Source organism: Barbus barbus (genome assembly GCF_936440315.1).
Source record: "Barbus barbus genome assembly, chromosome: 8".
Lineage (NCBI taxonomy): Eukaryota > Metazoa > Chordata > Actinopteri > Cypriniformes > Cyprinidae > Barbus > Barbus barbus.
In genome coordinates this window covers 9,107,121-9,134,232 of record NC_136736.1, presented here as the reverse complement: position 1 = coordinate 9,134,232, position 27,112 = coordinate 9,107,121, and the positions used below count along the sequence as shown (strand labels likewise).

Genomic DNA, 27,112 nt, shown 5'->3' with positions numbered 1-27,112 from the left:
CAATTACAACTTAAGATTCTTGGTTGAGTGATACTGTTAGCCTAATAATTGTAGCCTAAAAACATGTTACAAGAACATATCTCTTATGTGGAATATGTTCTTTTACACACAGCCACAAGGCACTCTTATTTATGTAGTAGAAGGTGAAGATGCTATTTCACTGGCTGTGTTGAGAACAGCAATAAATCATAAAATGCAATGAGTTTGACTGTGATGGATGAACCAAAAGTAATATCAGCCATAGTTTGAAACCTCTTTCCTTAAAATTTGTCAGTCTGATGACACAGCAAGATATTTTTAGTCAAAACTGGGGGAGGGGGGATTGGGGTACAAATAACAGCATTTTCAAGATGGTACAGTCCTTGATTATTGCTATTTCTTTTAGGCCTACCATTTTTCATGCATTATAAATTGCATTAGTATTCGGTAAACAGTGAGCTAGTACTCTAGTCTAAACCACATTCCCATCACTTTAACACTTCTGGGCCAAGGGTCATATAAGGTGAGGACAATGAGGAGCAGCCAGTATGTAGCACGTTCCTAATGCAACGCTACATCCTAAAGTGTGGATTATGGATTTATGATGAGTTCAGTATAATGTACTTGATTATAAAGGAAGAAGGTCTTGTTGCACTACAGAAACTTTTTTCATTTAAGTTTTAAATTTAAATTTTCATTTAAGATTTGAAAAAGTTCTGTCTCCTAAGTGAAATTACCATGGACAGATAGAATTCTAGGTTGCAATGTTTTTGTAAAACAGAAGGGGGGGGGGGGGGGGGGGGGGGTGTTGGGGGCGGGGATCATTGAATTTAGAAGAACATACAACAAATTATTTTAAGCCTCAAAGTGAAAATAAAGAACCCAACTAAATCAATACTCATAAATCCAATGTTTAATGTGTGGATTCGCCATAGTTGAGATTACTAAATATAACTAAATTGCTGTGGCTGTCTTCCAAACCTTAAGACAGCAGACAAACTACAAACATGTTTCTGAGCTTTGAAAGAGAGGACGTTCACTGTATGCAGTGGGTCAAATCCCTGTATTCTCCACATATAGGCCGCTCATTGTGTAGTATACGATGCACAGTGCTGACCGATAGAAATACAGGCGCTTGCGCTCCATTGTGTGAATCAATGCGTCTGCATTCACACGAACCGCGGGAGTGCGCGCTCGCTCGCGGATACATCAAATCCAATGCGCTGACGGCGCAAAATGCTCCACTACTCTGGACTCACAATAAAGGGAATGACCTCACAAGCACGCCCAAACACACACACACACACACACACACACTCCCTCACAGATCCTTCCATTAATTTCAGCGTCGCGACGCGCACCCAGCTTTGATGGTCGCTATAAAACAGAAGCGTCAAATAATCATAAAACTCCTCTCCAAACGGGACTGACGAGCATCACTGTAAAGGTGGAAATTCAGGTAAGATAAAGTTAGAGTAATAGATGGATTTCTGGAAATTTAGCCTACATATAAATACAAAAAAAAAAAAAAAAAAACGATTAATTTCTATTAGCTATCAGGTCAAGTGCCAAATTAAATTGCACTTTGTCACCTTGGCTGTTGTGTTTGGGAACAACAGGAACTTCTTTTCAGTGTATAAAGCTTCCGCTGGGAAACAATCAGCCTAGCAACGAACGCTGAAACAATATTACAATATTTTATTTATATTTTCATTTTGTTTACATATTTTTACATGCAATATGTTAAGTGATTTTAATCCGCAAATCCACTTTCTATGGACGATTTAGAAAAACTGCCACAATGTAACATCTTTTCTGTCATATAACTCAAATTAGTCTCTCACTGGTTATTCTTCTAAATATGGTGTTTTCTTTCTAGTGAGCGTCTAGCAATGTATTGCCAAATTTGTACTGCAAAGGTGGCACATAAGCGCTTCCCAAGTGGCTTTTGAAAAAAGCGATACTGAAGACCACAAAGAACATGTTACCCCTGTTGTTTTGAGATGCAATATGTTACCAATCTGCTATTCTAACTTTTTTAGCATTTGCATGAAAAAGAGAGCTCGCGGAGTTATACACACAAGGGACATGAAAGTAGCACCGGTTTGTTATCAGAATCAAGTATTCCACAGAGCTGTAATACTCCATGTAAAATTATGTATTATAAAGAATATTTAATATATGTATTTTATATACTCTTTTATTTTTGTTCCAATACGGATTGGCCTTTTGATAGCAATTCCATTAGCACTCCTTAGGTTTTCCCAAAATGCCCAAATGTACGTCAAACAATATATTTGTATGGTATGAAACGTAACTGTACATCTCCCAAAGTTTGTAAAATACTTTTGAATAAGTTTTCAGCCTTGGCTCTTGTGCAGGAAAGAAGATGAACAAAGTTACTAAGATCCAAACAAACCCATCAACGTCTGGGCTAGACATGGCTCCTTGCTTTAAGGTAAAAACCTCACCACTCTTTCTCTCTAGAGAGCAGAACAATGAAATAGTGAGAAACAAGCTATTGATTCTTTGTCTGAGAGTGAGAAACAAGGCGCCAAACTATCAATATTTTAACAAAGGCTTCATCTGCTTAGGTATTGAGTTTGAGACTTTAAAGATTAATACTCTGTGGACAGTTGCTGCTTCTTGTCCAAGATGTGCAGAAGTATGAGAAGAATTCTGGATGATTTAAAGGGATAGTTCACCGGAAATTAACATCATTGAGTTGTCCCAAACATATATGAATTTCTTTCTTGTTTGGAACACAAGGGAAGATGCTTTGAAGAATGTGTGTAACCAAACAGATGCTGGTCCCCATTGAATTCCATAGTATTTATTATTATTTTTTCTTTTTATTCTATGGAAGTCAGTGGGGACCAGCAACTGTTTGGTTACGCACATTCTTCAAAACATCTTCCTTTGTGTTCAGGAGAAGAAAAAACAACTTCATACTGGGTTGGAACAACTTGAGGGTGAGTAAATGATGACAATTTTCATTTTTGTGTGAACTAACTCTTTAACAGATTGGGGACATAATGAAAGGACAGGAGGCCAGTGGTTGTTTGTGTGTGTAGGAGAGAGACACTTCTCCAAATTAGAAAATGGAGCTGTGGCATGTGCATGTGTGTGTTTGTCAGGTGACTGTGTTCGAGCAGGAGCATTTCCAAGGCAAATGTCAGGAGCTCACCTCAGAGTGCCGCAACATCCAGGAGCGTGGGTTTGACAACATCCGCTCTATCCGTGTGGAGAGCGGCGCGTGAGTCGCCCACTCTATGTTAATGATTGCAAAATCTTGACAGTTAGAAAGAAAGTACAGTTTTAGATGTTTTTGAAAGCTTTTGGGTGTTTCATCCTGAGATGTTTTAAAATGTGTGTTGGGAAGTGTGCCTTCTAATGAACTATGAATATGATGCCTCAAGATTACTTGAAAATTGGTTTTGTCTTGCTTCCTGAAGGCTACCCAGGAAGAAAAACAAATCCAGAAAAATATTTATGAGCACAGAGCTTACAATACCTTAATGTGTATTGTGAAAACATAACATCATAAATACCTCTAAACCTATTGTTTGTAAGTACTTTATAAATGTTTAATTCTTAATTCTCTGCAGCTGGGTAGGATACGAGCACCATGATTTCCAGGGACAGCAGTTTGTCCTGGAAAAAGGAGAATATCCTCATTGGGATGCCTACAGCGGCAGTCTGGGCTACCATGTGGAGAGGATGATGTCACTGCGCCCCATCTGCAGCAGTGTGAGTGTGTGAGCACATTCTGATGCTTTGAAAGTCTTTTATTCTCAAACTTTTCAAAGCAGTTGGACTAATTTTGCCTGACAATAAAACAAGATGAGAAAATCTCTTGCAATGAAGGACAGAGCTCAGCTCATCTGTGGACCAGAATATCATAGACTCTTTTGGCTAAGCAACAACACTTAAAAATAAAGGCTTTATTATTGGCATTAATGGTTCCATGAAGAACCTTTAACATCCATGGAAACTTGCACAAAAGGTTATTTAAAGTGGAAAAGATTGTTAAAATGTTCTACACACACACACACACAAACACACACACGTCTGGTTTGCTATCCTTGTGGGGACTCTCATAGGTGTAATGCTTTTTCTACTGTACAGACCGTATTTTCTATTGCCCTACACCTAAACTTAGCCCTCACAGGAAACTTCTGCATTTTTAGATTTTCAAAAAACGACGTTGTGTGATTTATTAGCTTGTTTACCCGTGGGGACCTCAGATTAGGTCTTTAGGGAACTCAAAAGCTATGGCTCTGTGAAAAATCCCTTTTGAAACCTTAATTTATTTTAGTGTAGCAACAGGCAAGATTGATGGTAATTGTGATGTTTTTTGGTGTTCTGCTCAAATTCATTCAAGCAAACTGTGTCTCTAAAACCATGCATTTTTTTCTCTTTAAAGTTTTTTTTTTCTCCATCTCCTTCTTCCAACTCTCTCTCAATTTGTAGAACCACCAGAGCAGTCACATGGTCATCTATGAGAAGGAGAACTTCCTGGGCCGCAGCATAGAGCTGTGTGACGATTACCCATCTCTGCAGGCCATGGGCTGGTGCGACAAGCAAGTGGGCTCCATGCATGTGCAGTGTGGCGCGTGAGTAACGCTTGACAAAACACCATTAGTGCCAAACTACTGCTCTCCAGAACTACACATTTCTCATGCCCAACAGCTGTGCTGACAATATTCTTGCACACAACACAGATGAGACCAGCATCATTGGCTCATAGTATGCAGTCCTTGTATTTGTGAAGTGTTAATGATTTTTTCACAATACAGTCAAGTGTAACATACTGTAAGATAAAACATCTTTCTTTAACTTGGTGCATCAGACGCACAACTACAGCAACAGCAATACTGTACGTGTGACTGCCACATCTGTTATGTAATGACGTTATATCAACATTTCAGTGCATGCCATTGCAGAAACTGATCATTTAACACAGTGATACCATACCATACATAGAAGAAGGACTTGCAGTTTTTATGTTTAAGGTGATAAAACAGGAGAAAAACATCCCATAATCCAATGGGGCATAGGCAAGCAAAACTCTAATTATGATTATTTTAAGTATTTCATTCTCACATTTTAAGGTCCAATTCTCACTATTAACTAAGACTTTTCCCCTCAATAAACTCCTAATTGCTGCTTATTAATAGTTAGTAAGGTAGTTTACATTTATGCATTTAGCAGACGCTTTTATCCAAAGCGACTTACATTGCATTCAAGTTACAGTTTCTACATTTTATCAGCTCTTGCTTTCCCTGGGAATTGAACCCATGATCTTGGCGTTGCTAGCGCCATGCTCTACTATTTGAGCTCCAGGAAAGCTAAGTTGTAGTTGTTAAAGGGGTCATCGGATTCCCATTTTACACACGTTGATATGATTCTTTTGGTCTTAATGAAAAGTATATAAAATACTTTGGTTAAAAATTCTCAATGGTAGTGTAAAAAACACTTTCTTTACCCTGTCAAAATCAGCTCTGTTTTCAGCACGCTGTTCTAGTCCATGCCCCTTTAAATGCTAGTGAGCTCTGCTGACTCCGCCCCTCTCTTCCGTGGAGTGACTAGCAGACCATAGATATGTGTAAATTCCCTATTGGACCGCTCCAGATACGTTGACGCATCAGCCATCCCGCATTCACCATAATAATCAATGAATATTCAAAGATATACAAGCGTATAACTTGCTGTTGTAAACGCACAAAGTCAATGCACTCAAAGATTTGCAGACCGTTCCAAAAATGGTGGATGGCTTACATATCGCGGCCCATAGAATCAGTCTTTAATGAGGCATCTAGGTATACTGTATATATATATATATATATATATATATATATATATATATATATGTATGGAGCATACTAAACTTCAGCCGCAAAACTGGCTAACTAGCACATTATTAGGAAAGGCGATTTGCAAAGATTCATAACAACCCTTATACTCACTTCTTCTGTAGATAAAGCTGGATCACGAATGATTCGGGCGAACATAGATGTATTTTTGTAGATCGGGGATCGGCGCATTCCCTTCTAAATGAAAGTAACGTTAATCCTCTGCCTTCAGCGGCTCAGATGTCGGGAGTTAATGATGACTACTATATTCATTATTACATCCAACAACTAAACACTTCAATCGCTTAATCTGAGACATTTTGTCTTCCCCTGTACCGGAGCTGATACAATGGCAGACAGCTCTCAGCTCACTCAGGGCGAGACTTAGGTAAAAAGGCTCAAGTTGTTGACCTCCACGTGGTGAGCCCTGGAAACTGATCCAGATTAGATCTAGATCAGGCAAACGACAACAATTTGAGATAGCAACAGACATCAACGCATTATTTAAACTCCAACCCGATGCAGCTCCCACAACAGCAGCCTGATAACTACCCGCAACACGTGTCCTTTTTAAGACAGGCACCTCTAAATGCCATACGGGAAGGTATCTCTGTGCTGCAATTGAATGTAGAAGGCCTAACCAAAGCCAAGGTGAACATAATTGAGCACCTCCTCCAGACATGTAAAGTCACTGTAGTCCTCCTACAAGAAACTCATATTTCTGAGAGATCCAAACTGAACATCTTGGGCTTCACCTTAGCTGCATATACAGCAAGCAACATCCATGGGATTGCCACCTTTGTCAGAAACACAGCTAGGTGGAAACTGGTAGCTGTATCATCTTCAAAATCCTCAGTGGAGTGGGTAGCAATTCATACTGATGGAGTTACAGTTGTAAATGTGTACAAGCCGCCTCCATCACATCTTCAGGTAGACTCTCTTCTTGTTTTTGACACACCCTGTATCTATGCTGGTGATTTCAACCATAGCACCACATGGGGTTATAGTACCACCAACCCTGATGGTGCTGCCCTAGAGTATTGGGCCTCAACTGCTGGTCTTCAACTTCTATTTGACCCTAAGCAACCAGCGAGTTTCCTTTAAGGCAGATGGAATACTAAATCTAACCCAGATCTTGCGTTCACTAACATAAAAGGCGCAAGTCCACATCACATAATCCTAGACCCTTTCCCAAAATCTCATTACAAGCCTTCCCTGATCATCCCAGAGAATCCAATCCAACCAATCCCAACCGAGCCTGTTACACGCTGGAATTTTTGCAAAGCCAACTGGGTGCAGTTTGCCAACATGGCTGATAAAGAAACATCAACTCTCCTCAAACCAGACCCTCAAAACCTTAACAGTGCCTACTCAGCCTTCTGCAACCTTTTCATCAGAGCAGCAAAGACCTCCATTCCTCAAGGTTTCTGTCGTCACTTTATTCCCTCCTGGGATGAAGAGTGTGACATGCTCTATGATGAATTCTTACGTGTGGGAACATTGTGAAGATGTATCCACAAAGGCATCACAACTCAATGATTGCCTCGACAGAAAAAGTCGGGAGCGCTGGGAGGAAACAGTTGAAGGGATTTACTTCACCCACTCCAGCAGACTCGGTTGGAGGACACTCAAACGCCTCACTGGCAGTTATACCAAACCTTCACCATGCCCAGTTTCAGCTAACTCAACTGTAGAACAACTTCTGTCAAATGGTCGCTTTAAAAACATAGACAAGAACTACACTCACTGGGTGAAGCAAGAATGCACTAAACTGTGGCAATCTCCAGGTGTGGACGGATTCTTATCCACCCCCTTCACACAGGAGGAATTGGTCTTAGCCTTAAGTCAACTCAAGAGTGGTAAAGCCCAGGTGCCAGACAACATCCCCACAGAATTCCTGTTACAATGCGGCCCAAGATGTCAGAAATGGCTAACAGAGTTCTATTCCTGTTGCATTAGCAAACCAAAAATCTGGCGGAAAGCTACTATCATCTCCCTTTCAAAACCCAACAAGCCCATAGATGACCCAAAGAGCTACAGACCAATTTCATTCCCGTGCGTCCCCTTTAAACACCTGGAGCGAATGATTCTTGCCAGACTGGAACCCATAATCGACCCACAGCTACCCAATGAGCAAGCGGCCTTCCGCCGTGGTCGGAGCACAGTGCACCAAGTTGTTAAGCTAACAAACGACATCGAAAATTGCTTTGAAAAGGGTCACAAGGCGGGAGTCATTCTAGTTGACCTCACTGCAGCCTATGATACTGTCTGGCACCAGGGCTTAACCCTGAAGCTACTACGAATGATCCCTGATCGACACATGGTGCGTTTCATCTGTAGCATCTTGGCAAACCGCTCCTTTGTCCTTAAGACTAGCAGTGACCAGACTAGCAGACCTCGCCAACTTCGAAATGGTGTCCCCCAAGGTTCGGTGCTATCACCCATGCTCTTCAACCTTTATTTCAGTGATCTTCCACAAACGATATCTGGAAAGTACGGCTATGCGGACGATCTTGCACTCCTTCACTACGACAAAGTCTGGTCTAAATTAGAGAACACACTAAGAGCAGACACGACCCAGCTGGCAACCTATTTGAGGTCCTGGCGGCTTAAGTTGAGCAAAGCAAAAACAACTGTCACAGCCTTCCACTTGATGGCACACCACTCTCTTACAGCGCCACACCAACCTATCTTGGTGTGAAACTGGACAGACAACTTACAAAAAAAGGACATCTCAAGGCACTATGTGCAGAGAACACCACACTCATAATCTTGTCTCCAAAGGCCTTAACATCTCCAAGCCATCTGCTCCATGATTTAGTGGAGTAGTCGAATCTTCTGGGTCAGCAACGCTTTATGTCACGCCATCCCTTCTCCTGACATGCAGCTAGGCTTGTGAATTCACAGTTTGACATCTGTGAATCATGGATTACCGACTGGCAACAGGTGTCACGACCTTCACATCTGAACATAGCCCCTAACACAGCCCTACCACCTGCTGGTGCTGAGCTACCAAGAAAAGAATGGGTGTCCTTGAATCGTCTGCGAACTGGTGTTGGTCGCTTTGGTGCATTCATGTACCACTGGGGACTGCGGCAGTCAGCTGCCTGCCAATGCGGTGATCCTGAGCAGACCGCCCAACACCTGATGGATGAGTGCCCCAAATTCTGTTCACTCGTGGACTTGAACCTTTGTCATCCTGGGCCCTCCACAAGGGAGTGGTTATGGCTACTAGGGAATATTATATAATGCTGTCTCATACGAGAAGAAGAAGAAGGTAAAAAGGTCTTGTCAATCAACTATCGTGGGAGCGGTCTGTACAGAACTACGTCATTCTGACAGGAACCTCAGAACAGCCTGATTTGAGAAAGGGGATTTTAAAATAGGGATTGGATTGAAAAACACTGGGTGGACTTTTATAATTCTAGGATGGATGTGTACACACAGTTCCAACACACATTTATGTTCAAACAACTTGAAAAGTGAATTTTCCATCCGATGACCCTTTTAAGTTTAGGTATTGAGTAGGAGTAAGGGATGTAGAATATAGTCATGCAGAATATGTGCTTAATAAGTACTTATAAACAGTCAATAGGCATGCTAATAAGCAACTAGTCAATAGTGAGAATTGGTCCCTAAACTAAGGTGTTACCTACAGTTCTAATGTACATTAGATTAATCCAGCCACATGTGTTATTTCAAGATTCTCACTTTCTATTAAAACACTTTTTTTCATTCCCTTCCACACAGATTGTTCAGTCGCCACATCCCCTCATTTTCTGTCATGGTCTGTTTCCCTGCAGCTTTGTGTGTTACGAGTACCCCGGCTATCGAGGACAGCAGTACGTTATGGAGTGTGACAGGCACAGCGGAGACTACCAGCACTGGAGGGACTGGGGCTCCCACTGCCAGACCCCTCAGATCCAGTCCATCCGCAGAATCCAGCAATAACGCCTGAGGGTGCATGGAAGGAAACGGAAAGCGTGCATAGTTTGAAAGCAGACGAGTCACACCAGACTTTCTAGCAGCAGTCACTTTATGAGGTGCAGTGTGGCAAATTGTAAGACCATCACTGGCTGCATGTAGTTTCCACTTGCGTTGATCTAGTACTACACCAAAAAAAAAAAAAAAAAAAAAAAAAAAAAAGTCCAAGCATACACAGAAACACATTAATGCCCGTTCAAGAAAAAGCACCAGCTCACATTCATCCCCACATGTGATCCAAGGTCAAGTAGTAGCATATATAAAAACAATATCCATATGAGACTAATATTCTATACAACAGAAGCACAGTGGGAGACACCGGAGAGTAAAAATGTGTCAATCAAGGCAAGATGTGTTTCTGTATATGCAACCATGTCACATCGCTGTGACGTTTGAGTGCCATATGGGGACAGATGGGAGTGTGTGTTAGACCATTCGGAGGAGAGGAGGACAACGGTTGACTAATAAAAACATACTCACCTCAAACTAGCATCTTTGTCTTTATGCCTGTTTGCAAAAAGATTGTAATAGTACTCATTTTTTTTATGATTTCAGATTACATGTATATAAAACATCCTAAAAAAATCCTAATATAACAGCTAAGACTTGAAACACCTGCAAATCACTGCAGGTGTTTCAATATATTCAATATATTAGATATAGTCATTTTTTTATGTCAGCAATAAGGCACTAATACACAATAAGGTTGCAATGCTGGGGACCAGTGAAGGTATATAAAAAAAAAATCATTATTTTTAAAATTTTCCCATTCTTATTTTGGGTAGAAAAATCCTGATTGACCACTATTCAGAGCAAATTGTACCATAGCGTCTATATATGCTCTATTTCTTTTTGTCTGAAATCCAAACTCACATGGGGCAGTTCACAGAGAATGCATTATTACATCCCACTGTTCACGTAAACATTTTTTGGCTGTTGCAGTGCGCTAGAGTCTTGCATCTTTTGCAGCATCTTAACCAGTTAAACTTAACCAACTTAAACCAGTTTCAAAATCTGCTTGGGGAAATATTTCACCCTCACAAGAAATAACATGTATTCCTATTGAAATAACTTGATTTCACCTACGAAAAATTCACCCGAAAAGTGGTAAATGTGAAAAACTAAAATAAAACGCAGCTCAAGTTAAAATATTTTCATTCCACTGCCCTGCCTAACTTATTTTAACTTGAGTACTGCATTTTTAGAATGCAGTGTCATGCACTAATTGCTTTGTCTTGCACTAAAGTCCATCTAGCGCATGTTTACATTAAAAAAAAAGAAAAATACAATGGAAAAGTGCTAAAATTGAATTCTGTGTGAATGGCCCCTAAGAATATCACTGCATAAAATACCTTATCCAATGCAGATGAAAGAAACACTGCAAACTCTAAATAAAAGAGCTGCAGTATTATGGTTTTTCACATTCTAGCACATCATACATTGGTTTAAAAATTTCAAAAATGGGCAAAAGTAGCATTTTAAATCATATATCACCTCTATTTTATGTTTATTACAAATTTAAATCTGGTTTTATAACATCATATAAGAAAATTAAATGTAACACTTTTTAAAAATGGAGAGAACTTTGGTTCTTCAGTTACAATGAGGAAAACAGATATGAACTGGATAAAGAATTACAGTGCACAGAAAAGAATTAGAATGAAATACACAACTCGAGTACATCACCTTGACCAAGTTCAAAATGGAGAATATCCATTTCTATGGCAACAAACCATCTAACCTTACAAGGTATCTGCAGTTTCCTCTTTTCACTTCCCATTTCAATGCAATGCTTGGTTCACTTCTACTATCTTTTTTTTTTTTACTGTGAACTACTTTCTGACCTTCATTTCTTCCATCGGTGGCCCACACTTTTCCTTTCCAAAGAAAAAAAAAGCCTTATTTAATATAAAAGTGAGTAAACGTTTCCCATACCATCGCTTCTCTTTCAATCTGGCTATTCAATATTTTACAACTTCCTCTCATCCCTTTCCAATCCCCAATCGTACCTTTTCACCTCTCCTTCTCTAGTCCCTCATGTGTTGGACATAGTCCTCTCTCTCTCCTGCCTGTTCGTAGGCAGCATTGTCGTGTTTTTTCTTGCGGTCCCTAACCCCACTCCTCTCCGGTCCCGGTGAACCCTGGGAATCGTTGTCTGTATTTCTGTCCTCCTCAACCAACCTTCTCTCTTCCTCATCATTCTCATCAGCATCAGCATCACTAAAGTCTGTGTCGGATTCATCAGAATTTTCTTCCTCAAGGTATCGGTAACCTTTGACCTTTGAGGAACAGGATAGTAATGTAAGACATTAGCAATGAGAGTGATATGGAAGTATGATAATCCAAATAGAGAACGGAGTCAAAATTATTGTCTGTGGTAATCGACAGGTTCTGTCAAGTAGTTTTGAACCTGGAAACTTCAATTTTATATTTTACAGAATAAATTAATTCTACTTCTAACATTAACAGAAGACACAGACGAGGTTGTTTCTTATATAAAATCACTTTAAAGCCTATAGGGACACATTAATAGCTAAATTACCTTGTGTCGTGGACGGGGAATCCGGGGCAACCTAAACGGAATCTTCTTCGCAAGGCGACGCTCCATCTGCACGTAGCAGAAACATGCCACTATGAGAGCTAAGAGTAGGAGTCCAAGCTTCGCCTTAAAAAGAGACCAGAGACAATGTTCAGCTCACTATTCTTAAACATCGATTTTTGTGTAAACAAAATTTTTTAAATACATCTCAACATATTTAATAGAATTTCATGAACAAAATCCAGTCACTTCAACAGGAGTCTGTGCTGTCGGGAGTTTCACACGAGTGTGAAAAAGCCCCCAGTGCAGAATTCGCAATGTTCATGTTAGTCACGCAAATGAAAGCTGCTTGGTTTGAAGGAACTCCTGTGTGAACTGTGCTTCATATATCAAAAGTTTGCTGAAATATCACTCATGTAGTCGCTCCTTTAGACAGAACTCCAGTCTATGTCTAAACACCACCAAAGTGCAACAAAAAGCATTTGACAACAGTTTAATGTGTTTGATTAGATCTCAGTGTTTTCTGTGCTCAATAACAGTGTGATGACCAATTCTCAAACTAAAAACCCTTATTCATCACGTTTTTTTAAAGTTAAAATGCGGTTACATTAGCAAAAGTTTGTGGACAAAAATAGTCCATTGTAAATTGTCAATTATAGTGTAGTGATATATAAAAAGCACAACTCACATAAAGGTAAATTTCGAACCAAATAACTGTCTGTTGGCCAATGTCGCAAATTTGCATGACTAACTGAACCCGATGCGAGATCTGCAGGGGGGAAATTTTTCATCCTTATGATCATGTGGGTTCCTACTAAAATGACCGAAAGGCTTTAAACAGGGATAAATCAGGCATCTTTAGTCAAAAGGATTCATGAAACAGCTTTAAAATAGCTTGTTTAAATCATTCATTAATTCAAGTTGTTATTAAGCTCACAACTGACTCCCTTAAACTTCTAGTTACTTACAGTATATCCAATCTGAAATTAACTGAGAAGCGTACATTACTGTATTTATTTAATCATTCTCATGTGACAATGTCTAAAATGTAGTTTTGACTATATGATCAATTTCAGGACTCTAAAACAGATACATTGAAATTTGTTATTTAATATTAATGCTTATGGTTTCTGAGATTTAAAGGGATAGTTCACCCAAAAATGAAAATCACCCCATGATTTATTCATTCTCAAGCCATCCTAAGTATTTATGACTTTTTCCTACTTTTTCTATTAAAAAATAACCTGGCTCTTCCAAGGTTTATAGTGGAGCTTACTCTACGCCTACAACCTGTGTCATCACCTGGAACGCCACTCTCTCGTAAACACAGAGAAAGTTTTAAATATAGATATTATTTTTACACAAATGCATCGATTCACTTCAGAAAGCATTCATTATCCATGTGGAGTACTTTTTATGATGGATTTATGCACTTTATTTTGCTTCAAGTGACATGTTGGAACCATAATTGACGTAACTGAACATTTTGTAAATAAAAAAGCAAATTCTTTATTTGCCTGGTGTCCTGTTACAGTACATTCAAAGTATGCAGTCAAAACTTACAAAAAAATAAAGGCTTTACCCGCATAGGCAATGCAGACCAAAGATAGACGATGAAGATTGCAATAGCCTGCCACCAGTGGTAGATGGTATAAACAAAGTCTAGTCGCTCCTTGTCTTCATACAGCATCCCCAGCAGAGCTACACACAACAACGTTGCGTTATATCATTGATGTTTGTGCAATCTTGAAATGGGTGTAAGCTTAATGTGGAAAAGGCACTTGTACTCACTGCTCAGTCCAGTCTTGTTGAGCGCAGTGCCCAGACCCCAGAGGGCGATGAGCACCAACAGATACGGAAGATAGCTAGGCTCTCGTGGTTGGGGCGACCAGCACATAAGGGCTATAATTAGTACAAAGTGCACGAAGGCGCCCACCAGAAGAATAATCGGCCTGGGCAAGCGCAGCAGCGTCAGGGCCAGGCCCGAACAGATGGAGGATGACAAACCATACACCATAACTAACAACCACAGCTTCTCCATCCCTACTGCACACACTCCATATGACTGAGAAAGACAAGCATAAAAACTGAGAAAATCTGTTTAGGAAATGAGTGATTGCATGCTGTTCCTTTAATAGCTTAATTAACCTAAATAGCAGGCAAATTGGTTTACTTGCAGTGTCTCCGTAGGTGCTTAATATTGCAGAACAGCAACCAAAAACTGTATTGTTAAGCTAAAAAATACTCAGTGCTGAGAGCTGACACTGTGTGACTTTTGGTATTCAAAATTTACCTGTGTATTTCAGCTACAAAGTCTATTTTTCTCACCAGTATGAGTCCCTGGACGGCGAAGAGCGCTTCAAAGCCAGAGTAGATGAAGAATGGACAGAGCAGACGGAGACGGTAGTCTCGTAAGTGCTTGAAGGGCAGCTGGAAGATGTTCCCCCAGCCGATGCTGCGGAGGTCAATCTCCTCAGTAGGCCGATATGCAGCTCCACACAACACCAGGAACTATTAGGAACATTGGCAGCACATTGTTAAAAGGGGCAGTTCACTCCAAAATGAAAATTCTTGTTTAAAGTGGAACAGGAAAGGTGAAGTTCAATGAATTATGAGCAGTTCATACCACTCGTGCACTATATGATAAAACATGATAACGTTCTGTGAGGAACAGTCCAAAATATATGTTGCTGATATCAAACCAGACGTAAAGCATAATTAATTTAAAACATATTTGACTTTTTATGCAGCATGGGCATTATTATATATTTTAATAGTGATTACTGAACCCTGAACCAAATTCTTCTTTTCCTTCCACACAACTTGTGTTGTTAGATTTTTATTTTAAATCATTATTGTACATTATTGTACTACTTACTAATTACTTGTAATTATGCATACTTTACTGTTATTTCTTTAGTAAATACATGTAATGTGTAACAAGGACACGTTAAACAACTGTTAAGTGTTCAGAATAGCATGAGGCTATATAAAAGATTTTCATTTCTGGGTGAAAGATAACTTTTTTCAATTATCACTTGATTTACTCAAAACAAAATAACAATCCTAATCTGGTTCAGTGTGAAATATCTATGTGAAAGGACTGTCAAGATCAAATTGCTGTTGACTACAGACTGATATAATCTTATTTTTTAAGGTGATGTGGAGGATAGAGACGTCATAGTGATGATGATGATGACAGTCTTACGATAAGCATGGCGAGGAATGCTGCCCCCATGAGCACACTCTCCACCTCGATAAGTAGCAGAGAGCGAGGCAAGCTGACCAAAACTGTCTTATTTAAATTCTCTATCACCCCTTTCCCGGAGGCTCCTGAGAGAGAGAGAGAGAAGATAAGATGAGACAAGAGAAAATAATGCATCGTACAAGACTGCAAGACGGTTTTATATTACATTTTAGGTCTACATGCATACATTTCTTAAAGACTTCAGACTTCAAACTGCTTCTTTCTCTATACAGTGTTTTACTCTACACAATATGGCAAGTGGGTGACTTTCCATGTAAAGCAGTGCTGCTGGTGATTTGGCGTGATTTGGCCATTTCAAATGCTGGTTTAAAAAAAAAACTGTTATCGTCATCTTTGCTGAGAGCTAGGAAGAGCCAGACACAGCAGAGCCCTGAGGAGCAGATGTGCTGACGCCCCGGTTTGCAGGAAGTCAGAAGTGTGAAGTTTCTACTTGACAAATGACTGATTTGTTCAACTGTAAATATTCTGGTCACATTTTATTTTATTTTGCAAGCTATCTTCTCATTATTAAGACATGAAACTAGAATGCCTTCAAGATGATTTTAATCCTATTTTTTAACTATTTTCTTTGGTGTTAAATGGAGTTTATTGAGGTAAATTTCTTTTGTAATTAAGTAAATGTAGTAGAGGTAATGATTTAAGTACTTGGACACTGCTAAGGCCATACTACATATACATAATGTATTCATTTAAATTAATTAGAAAGAAAAAATAAACCAAGTAGCATCTAGAAATATATTATTCTAGAGTGAATTTTACTATTCTTTAATGCATTACTTATGAACATGATTCACTAACATCTGACAACAACAAAATAATAGTCCAAATATGTGTTGTTAATTTTGTTTCTTAATTATGAACCATCCATATATTGGTTTATAAAAAGAAAAAGAAAAAAGTGAGTTTTTCAAATGCCAAACATTCAAAATTTTGGGTCAGTGCATTTTTTTTCTTCATGAAAATAATAAGCAGCATCAAATCAGCATATTACAATGTTTTCTGAAGGATCATGTGACACTGGAGTAATGACTACTGAAAATTCAGCTTTGCCATCACAGGAATAAACTACATTTTAAAATATATTAAAATATAGAAAATATTGTTTTTACTGTATTTTGATCAAGTAAATGCAGCCTTGGTGAGCATAGGAAAAAAACAACGTTTTTTACAAAAATCTTACTGATAAATATTTGAATGAATCTCATACTGATATTGTTCTTTTCCTGCCGTTGGTTACTCATTTTCCTAGCAAGTCTGGTTGGTATTCAAGCTGTTGAGGTGTTATATTGGTTTTCTAGTGTCAGTTTTTGTTTTGATGTCCTGTTGCTCCCTTATAAATATTTATACTTTTGTATACCTTATGTTTAATGTGGTGGTTTTTATTTTTATAGGTGTTATAACCCCTTTAAAAGACCTTTTTAAAGTGAATACCTTTTTAAGTTTCTCCAGTAAGCGCAGCAAGCACTTCAGTTTTGAAAGTCTTAAGTATTCATAAGTCTTTTTTGACTATTCTTAGTTGTACATTATGCATCAAGCATGTGAAAACTTCACTAAAGGATATGAGAACTAACGTAAATACCATACTGAACAGCTGCTCAATCTGTGAATAACACATGAGCCTTTAAAGTGTAAGCGTTTATAGCTAAAAAGAGGGCAAGATCGAGAGAGAGGATTTTACCACACTGTGTGACTTTGTAGAGAGTGTGTTTGTAATCATTCAGATATTTATTGAGGAACAGCACCATGGGGAACTCGGCAAACACGAAACTCAGCTGCAGGAGAGAAGAGAGACAGAGTTAACGCTATAAATAGCTGCATATTAATGCACAAACCCACACATGCAGCCGGTATCTGACACACACACACGCAGCTGTGAACACATAGAAATACTTCAGGGGAAAACACAACTAATCAAAGGTTAACTATTACAGAATTACTGCAACTTACAGCATTTCACACATTTTAGTGTAAGTGCCTTAAACGGAGCATTTTTACTCACATGGAAAATGATGTAGAAGACGGACTGGAAAATGATGATGTAAGAATGGAAGGCTCCTTTGGGGGGCTTCTTCTGCTCCTGGACATGTTCGTCCTTATAGTTCACATACTCATAATACTGCTGGGCCATTCTGATAACCACACAAAACAAAGAGGAGGGAGTGGGTGGGGAGTTAGTTAACTGTTATTGTATTTTCAAGACTCAATAACTGAGTAGTGAGCTTTTGTTTATGCTAAGACAATGTGAGTCGGTATAACTGAGAATTGCTAAATGCATAATCTGAAAAATAATGACCAAACAGGTTTCCCTGTCTACCAAATTCACAGTGCTGCTTTGTTGAGTCGATGTTGCAATATTGGAAATTATCCTACAAATGGCTATAGTTTCTCCAACAGAACTGGGATCATTTTACATTTAGTTATTTAGCAGATGCTTTTATCCAAAGCGACTTACAAATGAAGACAATAGATGCAATTAAACCAACAAAAGAGTAATAATATGTAAATGCTGTGACAAGTCCAGGTTAGTCTAATGCAGTACACATAACAAGGTTTTTTTTAATAATAAATAAAAAGAAAACAAATAGATAGAATAGAAAAAGAATAAAAAATGCTAGTGTTAGAAGGTCAGTTTTTCTGTATCAAAAATATTACACAGCAAAGGATTCACCACTATTACAATTCAGCTCGAAACCAATTAACCAGTAATTGTTTTCATGTTATGGCCAGTAACTGCAAAATATATATTCAAAAATCTCTGATATTGGCCAATAATCAATATAGTACTGATAAATTGTGCATCACAGCTGCATCTTCAGTTTTGCTTTTATTTTGCGGAATTATGCTGAATAAATTTGTGGAAAATTGAGAAGTAGAACAAAATACTGTAAACTTCCAGTAAAATAGCAATATGCTTAAAAATGACTGACACATACACCATCGTTCAAAAATTCTGTATGTTTTTTAAATGCTTCTGAAAGAAGTCTCTTATTAAAAACACCAAAATTGTGAAATATTACTACAATTTAAAATCACCGTTTTCTATTTTAATATATTTAAAAATGTTATTATTTCCTGTGATGTTAAACTGAATTTTCAGCATCATTACAGCAGTCTATAGTGTCACATGATCCTTCAGAAATCATTCTAATATGCTTGGTGAAACATTACTTAACATAACGGTGACAAAAAGGATGTGCTGCTTAATATACATTTTGCAGGATTCTTTGTTGAATATACTGCTACTATTGATAAATTTAAAGCACACTTGCTCAATACAAACATTAATTTCTTCCTCAAACGTTCAAACAATATAATACATCACTGATCCGTGCACCTTCAGCTTCTGAACACCCTCACCTGGTGATGTAGTTTCCCAGTGACGCCCAAAGAGGAACAATCACAACACCGATGGCCACAGCTGATGGTACAAGTGTGTAATATCGCTCCCAATAATTGGTTGAAACAAAGAGAGCATAAATGCCTGATGCCAAGAACATCATCCACTTAGTGCCAAGAAATCTGAGAAACAAATTGAGAAAAACAATTAAACTGGAAAATAAAGGGTGTGGGATTACTGGACTGTAATTATCACCCGGTGTTTTTAGTTAACACCACGGGTGTGAGAAGACCTTTGGTGCCAAATCTGCTCAAGCATTAAGTGGACAGTAGATGAACAGTAGAAGCGCCGCTAATAACTGTGGCGGCGGGTGACAAACATCCAAAGAACCAAACTAAATGAGCAAAACGGAAAAGCGTAGGTTGTATGAGCATTACGAAACAAAAGAGAAATGCAAGGAAAGACATAAACTCAACCTAATGAGCAGCGGCGTGTAGAGCAGGCCGACAATAGGTGTAACGTTGATGCCCATCAGCATTTTGTTGTCGATATCCTCCAGCCCCAAGGTGCCATACTTGACCTCTCTATACGTCTCATCGTAGTGCAGAATTAACTGCATCTGTAACAGACCTACAAAGAAACAGCTCATTATGAAACATGCACAACTCTCTAAAAACCTTCTTTTGTTTTTGGCATGTGACTAGATGTCCCAGATTTGTCAGCTGTTCCTCGATTTCACAGTCTCAGACCAAATGAGACATCTGTGTGTGTGTGCATGCCAATGAACTTGCTAAAAATGGCCAAAAGAGTGAAGAGTCAGTGAAGTATGCCATCCACAAAGCATGTCATATTCATTTGCACAGTGCATAATGAAATCACACTGACACAACAGTGTGACATAAGTAGAGTCCTACTCAGTGTCGTATTTAGAGTTAAGATCTTTTTATAAAGCAGCATGCAGACTTTGAGGAGTATGAGGTCATCACTGGACTGAATCATGTTGTGTGCCTGTGGTGTGTGATGCGCAATGGCTGACCCATGTAAACGCTATAGATGATCATTCCTCCGCAACTGGCCCCCACCACGTTCTTCACTACACCCAGCCTCTTTCGTCTGTAGTACTTGCGCTCCTCCTCCTCCTCATCGTAGTCAGGATGTGGGCCGAGAAACTCCTCCACCTGTCAGGAGAGGAAAGGTCCAAAAGTCTGAGACCACACTGAAAATTCGAGATTGTTTTTTTTTTCCTTCTTTTATACATGGACATAAATAAAGTTTCAGGGTTTTCAAAAAATTCAACTTTTTACTCGAGGTGTTATGCTGATAATATACGTACTTTTTAAAAGTCTAGAGTCAATAAAATGTTCTTTTATGCAGCAAGGACACATTATATTGATCAAAGTGTCATTTAGAATGTTACAAAAATAAATATATCAAATAAATGAATTTTCTATTCATCAAAGAATCCTGAAAAAAATTGTATCACAGTTTGCACAAAAATATTGAGCAGCACAATTGTTTTCAACATTGAGAATAATAAGAAATATTTCTTGATCAGAAAGTCAGCATATTAGGATGATTTCTGAAGGATCATGCGACACTAAAGACCAGAGGAATGGCTGCTGAAAAATCAGCTATGCCAGCACAGGAATAAATTATGTTTTAATATATGTAACCCTGGACCCCAAAACTAGTCTTAAGTAGCACAGGAATATTTGTAGCAATAGCCAAAAATACATTGTACGGGTCAAAATGATCAATTTTTCTTTTATGCCAAAAATCGTTAGGATATTAAGTAAAGATCATGTTCCATGAAGATATTTTGTAAATTTCTTACCGTAAATATATTAAAACTTAATTTTTGATTAGTAATATGCATTGCTGAGGACTTAATTTGGACAACTTTATAGGCGATTTTCTCAATATTTCGATTTTTTTGTAGACTTTCAAATAGTTATAGGATCTCCTATCCTAGCAAACCCCACATCAACGGAAAGCTTATTTATTCAGCTTTCAGATGGTGTATAAATCTCTATTTCCAAAAATTGACCCTTACAACTGGTTTTGTGTTCCAGGGTCACATATATTGACATAGAAAAAAGTTATTTTAAATTGTAATAATATTTCACAATATTACAGTTTTGAATGTATTTGTTTTTTAAAATAAATTTAGCCTTGGAGAATATAAAATACTTCTTTAAAATATTTCAAAAACTTGTGAACAGTAATGTAATTTGTAAAGAAAATGTTGTAATAAATATAAAACGGACTTTAGACTTTTGAACTTGACATCAGAATATTTAATTCGCAAATATAACTTCTGAGTATTTAAAGAAAAAGAAAAAAAATTAGAAGTCAGCAAGAATATTTAACTTAATTAAAAGATTTCTTATTAAATGTCCCCCAGACCACTGTTTTTAAAGAAAAACAAAATTCTGGAATCATAAAATCAACAGTGGTCAATTATTTATTCTGTAGATTATTTAGTTAACAAAATGTTTTAAGCAATACTTCTGATATATGTCCTAGCCTACACGCTGGAAGACTACTGCTGCTACCTGTCCCTGAATGTTTGGCTCAGGAGCGGGCGGCTGCACTTGATCCTGTCCATCAGCAGGGGGCGCTCCGTTCACCTCAGCCTCGCTGTAGACGTTATCCTCAGTGATCACTGCTGCCATCTGCCGGCCGCGCTGCTCTCTCACCGCAGCAATGCAGGTAAAACACCACTTCAAACATAAAACAAAACACAATGAGTGACAGCAAAGGAGGAGGAGAATAATAGAAAACTGTGGCGACTGTGAGCCTGTAATCTTGAATGAAATATTACATAAACTTGTTCCTGGCGTTAATAAAAACAAGTTTATTTGTACTACAGGTGTACAAAACGACAACGACACGATAACACAACGACTTTTTAACGCATTTATAGGTAATGTTGTATTATGTAAGGAAGCTTGAAGCGAAGTAAACATTAAGCATTAACTAAGAGCAAATATAACTCACCGAAGTGGAAACGATGAACGTCGCTATAGGCTGCAAAGTCGTTTAAAAGATTAGCGTAACTTAGCGTTAAGGAGCCTCTAATGAAACTTTGGCATAAACAGTTGCCTGTAGGTTTTATTAAGAAAACAGAGAAGGAAATGAAAGTTTTCTACCTAGTTCCCCATTTTCTTAAAGGGATAGTGCCTTGAAATGTGGGCTATTCACATGTGACACAATTAGGAGTGTGCGATATTGACAAAAAAATGATATCTCGGTATTTTTGGGGATTTTTTCGATAACGATAATTAGCCGAGTGTGTTATTGTGCTGATATCTGACTACTGTTGTGGACAGCTGCAGTTTTTGATATTGTTGATATTCTGTGTGTTCAGTTCACATCAGTGAACAGAAATGAATCTTTTCATAAGTTTAACTTGATTTTTAGCTTTTATGGGCATTTTTACCGTTAATAAATCCTTTTTTTTTTCTAAAAGTGTGCATCTTTTGAGTCAAATTGTTACATTTAATCAGTCAATTAGAATAATAAGACATTTACGCTGTTACTAAACGAATGAAACCAGTATCAACAAAATTAATCTTTGCAGAAGTTGCTTCTGAAGTGGTATTTAGATGCATTTACATACTATTTAATGCACCTCAGAGGGACATGGAGTGCAGTTACAAATGCATAATGTTTTGATATTTTAAACATTGATCAAAAATGAAAAAATATACTTTAAATGTGAAATTAAATCGCCAGCAGGTGACAGCACGTCACTGTTAACAAATGAATCATTGTGATTGAACCGAATCATTTAAACGGTTGATTCATTCAGGAAAGAAACACTGTCATGTTCCAAAATGCATGCTATTTTTTATTTAGTACTGTCCTGAGTAAGATATTTTCCATAATAGATTTTACATATTGTCCACAAGACAAAAAATAAATAAAAAAAATAGCTGAAATTATTAAAATAACCCCATTCAAAAGTTTGGGAACACTTGGTTCTTCCGTGTGTGGTTACCAGAGGCAAAACAGTGCTGTAGCTGTTTGGAATAATTTTTTTGTCGGCGAAATAGAGCAAAAACAGGCAATATGGTGTCTAAAACGTAAATCTCTTAATATGAATTTATTGTTTATTGAACTGTTGTATAAAATCAATATCACATGTGTCATCATGCTGATTTTTGAAGAAAAAAATGGCACTCTTCGTGTGATTTGTAACTATATGAAATTATATAAATTTTCTGCCCTAATATCTTGAATTATGTTATCTTTCTTAATGCATTTTCATAGACTGAATCATGCAGTGAAAGAACACACTCGCGCACGCGCTCTAGTCTAGGCTTCATCAGTAATGTATGCGTGCACTCCGTGTTGTTTGGTTTTTGCAAAATACTCGATAATGTCAAATTGCACATCATTAAAACAACAATTACGATATTATCGCACAACCCTAGACACAAGGCAGTTGAAAGGCGGCCTGTTTGCCTTCTCTTGCTCAAAGTCTGTGAAAGGAACTTAATAATGAAGAAAAATAACATTGCAGTCAACACACCAGTGTTACTAGGCACCGTCTTTTACACGTGATTGATTGCATATAAGTGCCTTTGAAATACAAGTGCCTTTGTAAATAGAACAATTACCATTATGAACGGTTTACCCCCTAAATTAAAATTTTGTTAATACTTCCGTTGTTCCAAAACTGTACGCTGTTTTTTTCCATGAAGAATCTTCAAGCAGCTGTTTTCCATACAAATGCCAGTTTATGGTGACCTATAGTGACCAAAACCGAACAGGAAACGTCTCATTGAAAACTGAGAATTTGTTACATAAGTGGAAGATGAATTTAAGTGACTCTTCTCCCTGAAAAACTGTTTTTTAGCATACCGACAGTCCATTGGTTACATGCTGTCAGCACATTAAAATTGTCTGGAAGCTGAGACTTTATATAAATAAAAAAACTACATTCTCAACTGTCAGGTAGCCATCCTGACACAATTTTATCAAATAACACAGCACACTGTTTTTGCTCATTTTAAAGAAAGAGTCAGAAGAGAAACAGAATGGTAAACATTTTAATTCTATTGCGCAATAAAGGTACACTTTGTAAAATGACAGAGAATGTAAGAAATTACAATGTCAACAAAGTCTCAAACAAGTTCACAAGGACATCATTTCACAATGCTTCACAAATCTCCCTACCCAGACAAATGCTTTATTCATGTGATGTTAATAATGTTCATGCCAACAAACTATCAATGACTCGTAGGGCAAATATATTCCACCTCCTTCCAAAAGTCTTGATTTTTTAGTGGCATGTCTATCAGTGGATCAATATTTGTCACAATATTGTTCATATTCATGTTATATTGTTTATATTCGTAACCATGCTGCCCGATATCCCCCTTTAGATGTCCACAGTGCCCATTCTTCCCATAAACCCCATCCACAGGCCTTCATCACCACCCTTAGAGTCTGTAGGGGGTCTATCCAGTGCCCGCTGCAGCCTTCCTCATCACCTCCTCATCCTGAACAGAGAGCTCAGTGAGCTTCCGACCAAGTCTCTCATGTAAGTCCAAGTATTTGGCAACACAGCGGTCCAGACACACAGCTTCCCCCTTTGAAAGTTCTGCCTCTGTGTAATGAGGAGGAACACATTTCCGGTGACATGCACTGGTCATTCTGCAGCAGGAAAAAAGCACAGGACAAATGAGATCATACACAATCTAATTGAAACACAGAAATGTTCATCTTCATGAATGATTCAAGTACTATAATCTTTATTAATTCATGCTATTATTTTGTAGAGTAGGTATGCAACAATTAATCATCAACAACAACAACAACAAAAATCGCTAAGAAAAAAAAACCTGACAAATTTGATTGATTAATCGCATTTGCAGAAAAACATCCAGAAAACAGCCAGTCTTGCCATTTTGCACTAAAAAATACAGCATTTCTATGGACAAAACTCAACTGAAATGGATATAGATTGAGCTGCTATATGTCTGCAGTAATTCTGAATAAAATATATATTTTGATATGGCAAATGTATAATTAAATTGCTACATGTAGCACAAGTAATTGTATTTTTTATGAGAGCAGTAACAGTAAAGGGAATTTTGTAACGGGGTATAGATATAATTACTGTTCAGATTCAGCCTCTTACCACCAAAGCCTGTGCTTTTGTTTTTATTTTTCCATTTTTTTAATTTTGTGATTTTAACTTTAAATGTAAATTTGCTATGCATAGCACAGGCTTCATAGATACAATTTGTAGGATGTGATGTATATATAAAATAAAATTTGGCTTTTCATCTGATTAACAGAGAAATAATCAACAGATTCAGAACAAATATTGCAGTCCTACTACAAAGAGTAGGCTACATACCAGGAATGAATGCAATGCACTGAAACTTTTAATTATCTAATAATACAGCTTAGGCTGTGTTGCACACAGTACTTGCCATTTAACACAAATTATTATTTTTAAAGTCACCTGTTATAAAAGTGCTTCTGCTAATTCCAAAACAGTCACTATCTAAGACGCTTATCTCAAGGGCACAGGCTCACAGTTTGAGATATTTTTATATGGCAGCGGCTATTTGCAAAATTTGTGTAAATAGCATATTTTTTTAGTGACAGATGCTATTTACACCAAGTGCAAATAGCAGCATTTTTTAACAATATGCTATTTACACTAAGTGCAAATAGCTATAAGATTATATTTACACTATGTTAAAATAGCAAGATTTTCTGCTATTTATACTACTTATTGCAAATAGTGGCAATTATCTGCACCTCAGTATTGTAGTACATTATAAAACAGTACGCAATAATAACGTACTGAGTGTAAATTATAATTTTAATTCAAATTTATTAAATGGATGCCACCTTATTGGGGCAATAACGCCCTCCCTACACCTACCCTATACTTTATTTTCAACTTTTTGATTATTTCCTTCATTTTTATTGAAAATAAACGCCTTTCTGATGAGATATGAGATTTGAAAAGGGAGAAAAAAATGTTTGGCAAAAGGTGGGCTCGAACTCGGGTCGATCGCGTCAAAAAGCATGCGCCTTACCATCTACGCCACTGATGTTGAACTAACTTCTTTTTTTAATGTTGACAAATCCAATCACACGTTAGTGGGCGGAGTTAGTGTACATATCTTTTGCCAACAAGATGGGCTATTTGCACTTAGTGTAAATAGACACTCCGTTTTTATATACTCAAAATGATTGGTCTGGAGGCCAGAGAAGGTAGACATGATTCGAGCTGTACGATTATATACAGGATGAACTGAACTACATTTGAGTGCATACAGCTTAATGTAATACTAGTAATGTAACTTTACTGATACCTGCTTTAATAACTGAACGCATTAAACTGACAAGGGTTCAGACGACAGGAGATCAAGTCACGACTATCGTTACTGCACGACGCATAGTAAAGCAAAAGACCAGTTTTGTCGTGTCTAATAATCGAATTTGATACTGAGCAAAGCCTGGTGTCTAAATAAGATATAATAACAGCATTACAAAACGTGTTGCCTGCCGATGGCCTCTGATTGTAGTACTACGCTGACAGTATACTATTCAATAGCGTAACATACTACACAAGTTCATATATTTCGTATGTTAGATGTCGAGAACGTGAGTAATCTGACAGAAAGCATGCTCTAACACATTTACAAAGACCACCGTAGGCTTCATACCGGTTATACATGTCAGCCATCATTTCAACCTCCAGCTCTGCGGCGAGCTGCTGCGCTTTCATGGGGTCCATCTCTGCAAATCTCTGCAAATCACCTTTCGGTGTATCCTAGCTAAAAACCCACCGGACAACACGTGGGTCCCGTTCAACAAAGAGCTCTGACAGCTTGCTTAACCTTCAGTGAGCGCGCTTGACCGGAAGAAGTACCCACGTGGATCCTATCCATCCAGCAAATTGGTACTTCCGCTGACAATAAAGTTTTCTATTCAAAATGACTGCTGTTAGCTTCTTCATTTCTGAAGGAAGTTATGCTCTGATTGAAGTATTGGGTGTAATGATTTTATTAATTGTATAGTTTTTTTATTTCTTAATTTAACTATTATTTTATTTCGCCATTATCCTGATTCTCGCATCTTTTTTACCAATTCCTATGACTTCTAGTTGGGATTAC

General features: G+C 37.9%; 3 protein-coding genes across 4 annotated transcripts; 1 reads left to right on the top strand and 2 right to left on the bottom strand.

The window, feature by feature from the left end:
* Window positions 1-2,368: 2,368 nt before the first annotated feature.
* Window positions 2,369-9,785, top strand: LOC306873531 (beta-crystallin A1-like; the record flags this gene model as incomplete). Its single annotated transcript, XM_079422883.1, has 5 exons — window positions 2,369-2,437; window positions 3,117-3,235; window positions 3,588-3,729; window positions 4,453-4,595; window positions 9,638-9,785. 5 exons carry the CDS (start codon window positions 2,369-2,371, stop codon window positions 9,783-9,785), a joined length of 621 nt encoding a protein of 206 aa, XP_079279009.1.
* Window positions 9,786-11,290: 1,505 nt separating this feature from the next.
* LOC306873456 (protein unc-93 homolog B1-like) lies at window positions 11,291-22,143 on the bottom strand. Of its 2 annotated transcripts, none has more exons than XM_079422766.1 (14): window positions 21,963-22,143; window positions 21,518-21,656; window positions 19,999-20,140; window positions 19,439-19,592; window positions 18,983-19,144; window positions 17,625-17,754; window positions 17,304-17,397; window positions 15,566-15,690; window positions 14,686-14,868; window positions 14,149-14,422; window positions 13,940-14,058; window positions 12,361-12,483; window positions 11,828-12,097; window positions 11,291-11,695 (listed from the first exon to the last, which is right to left on the bottom strand). In XM_079422766.1, the coding sequence occupies exons 2-13, from the start codon at window positions 21,635-21,637 to the stop codon at window positions 11,846-11,848; spliced, it is 1,878 nt and encodes a 625-aa protein (XP_079278892.1). In that variant the 5' UTR covers window positions 21,638-21,656; window positions 21,963-22,143; the 3' UTR covers window positions 11,291-11,695; window positions 11,828-11,845. The 2 variants fall into 2 exon arrangements, with proteins under 2 accessions (XP_079278892.1, XP_079278891.1); XM_079422765.1 differs by having other exon boundaries at window positions 21,518-21,685; window positions 21,963-22,132.
* Window positions 22,144-24,005: 1,862 nt separating this feature from the next.
* LOC306874102 (mitochondrial import inner membrane translocase subunit Tim10-like) lies at window positions 24,006-26,892 on the bottom strand. The gene is made up of 2 exons (XM_079423863.1): window positions 26,663-26,892; window positions 24,006-24,626 (listed from the first exon to the last, which is right to left on the bottom strand). The coding sequence occupies exons 1-2, from the start codon at window positions 26,731-26,733 to the stop codon at window positions 24,431-24,433; spliced, it is 267 nt and encodes an 88-aa protein (XP_079279989.1). The 5' UTR covers window positions 26,734-26,892; the 3' UTR covers window positions 24,006-24,430.
* Between the last annotated feature and the right edge of the window lie 220 nt (window positions 26,893-27,112).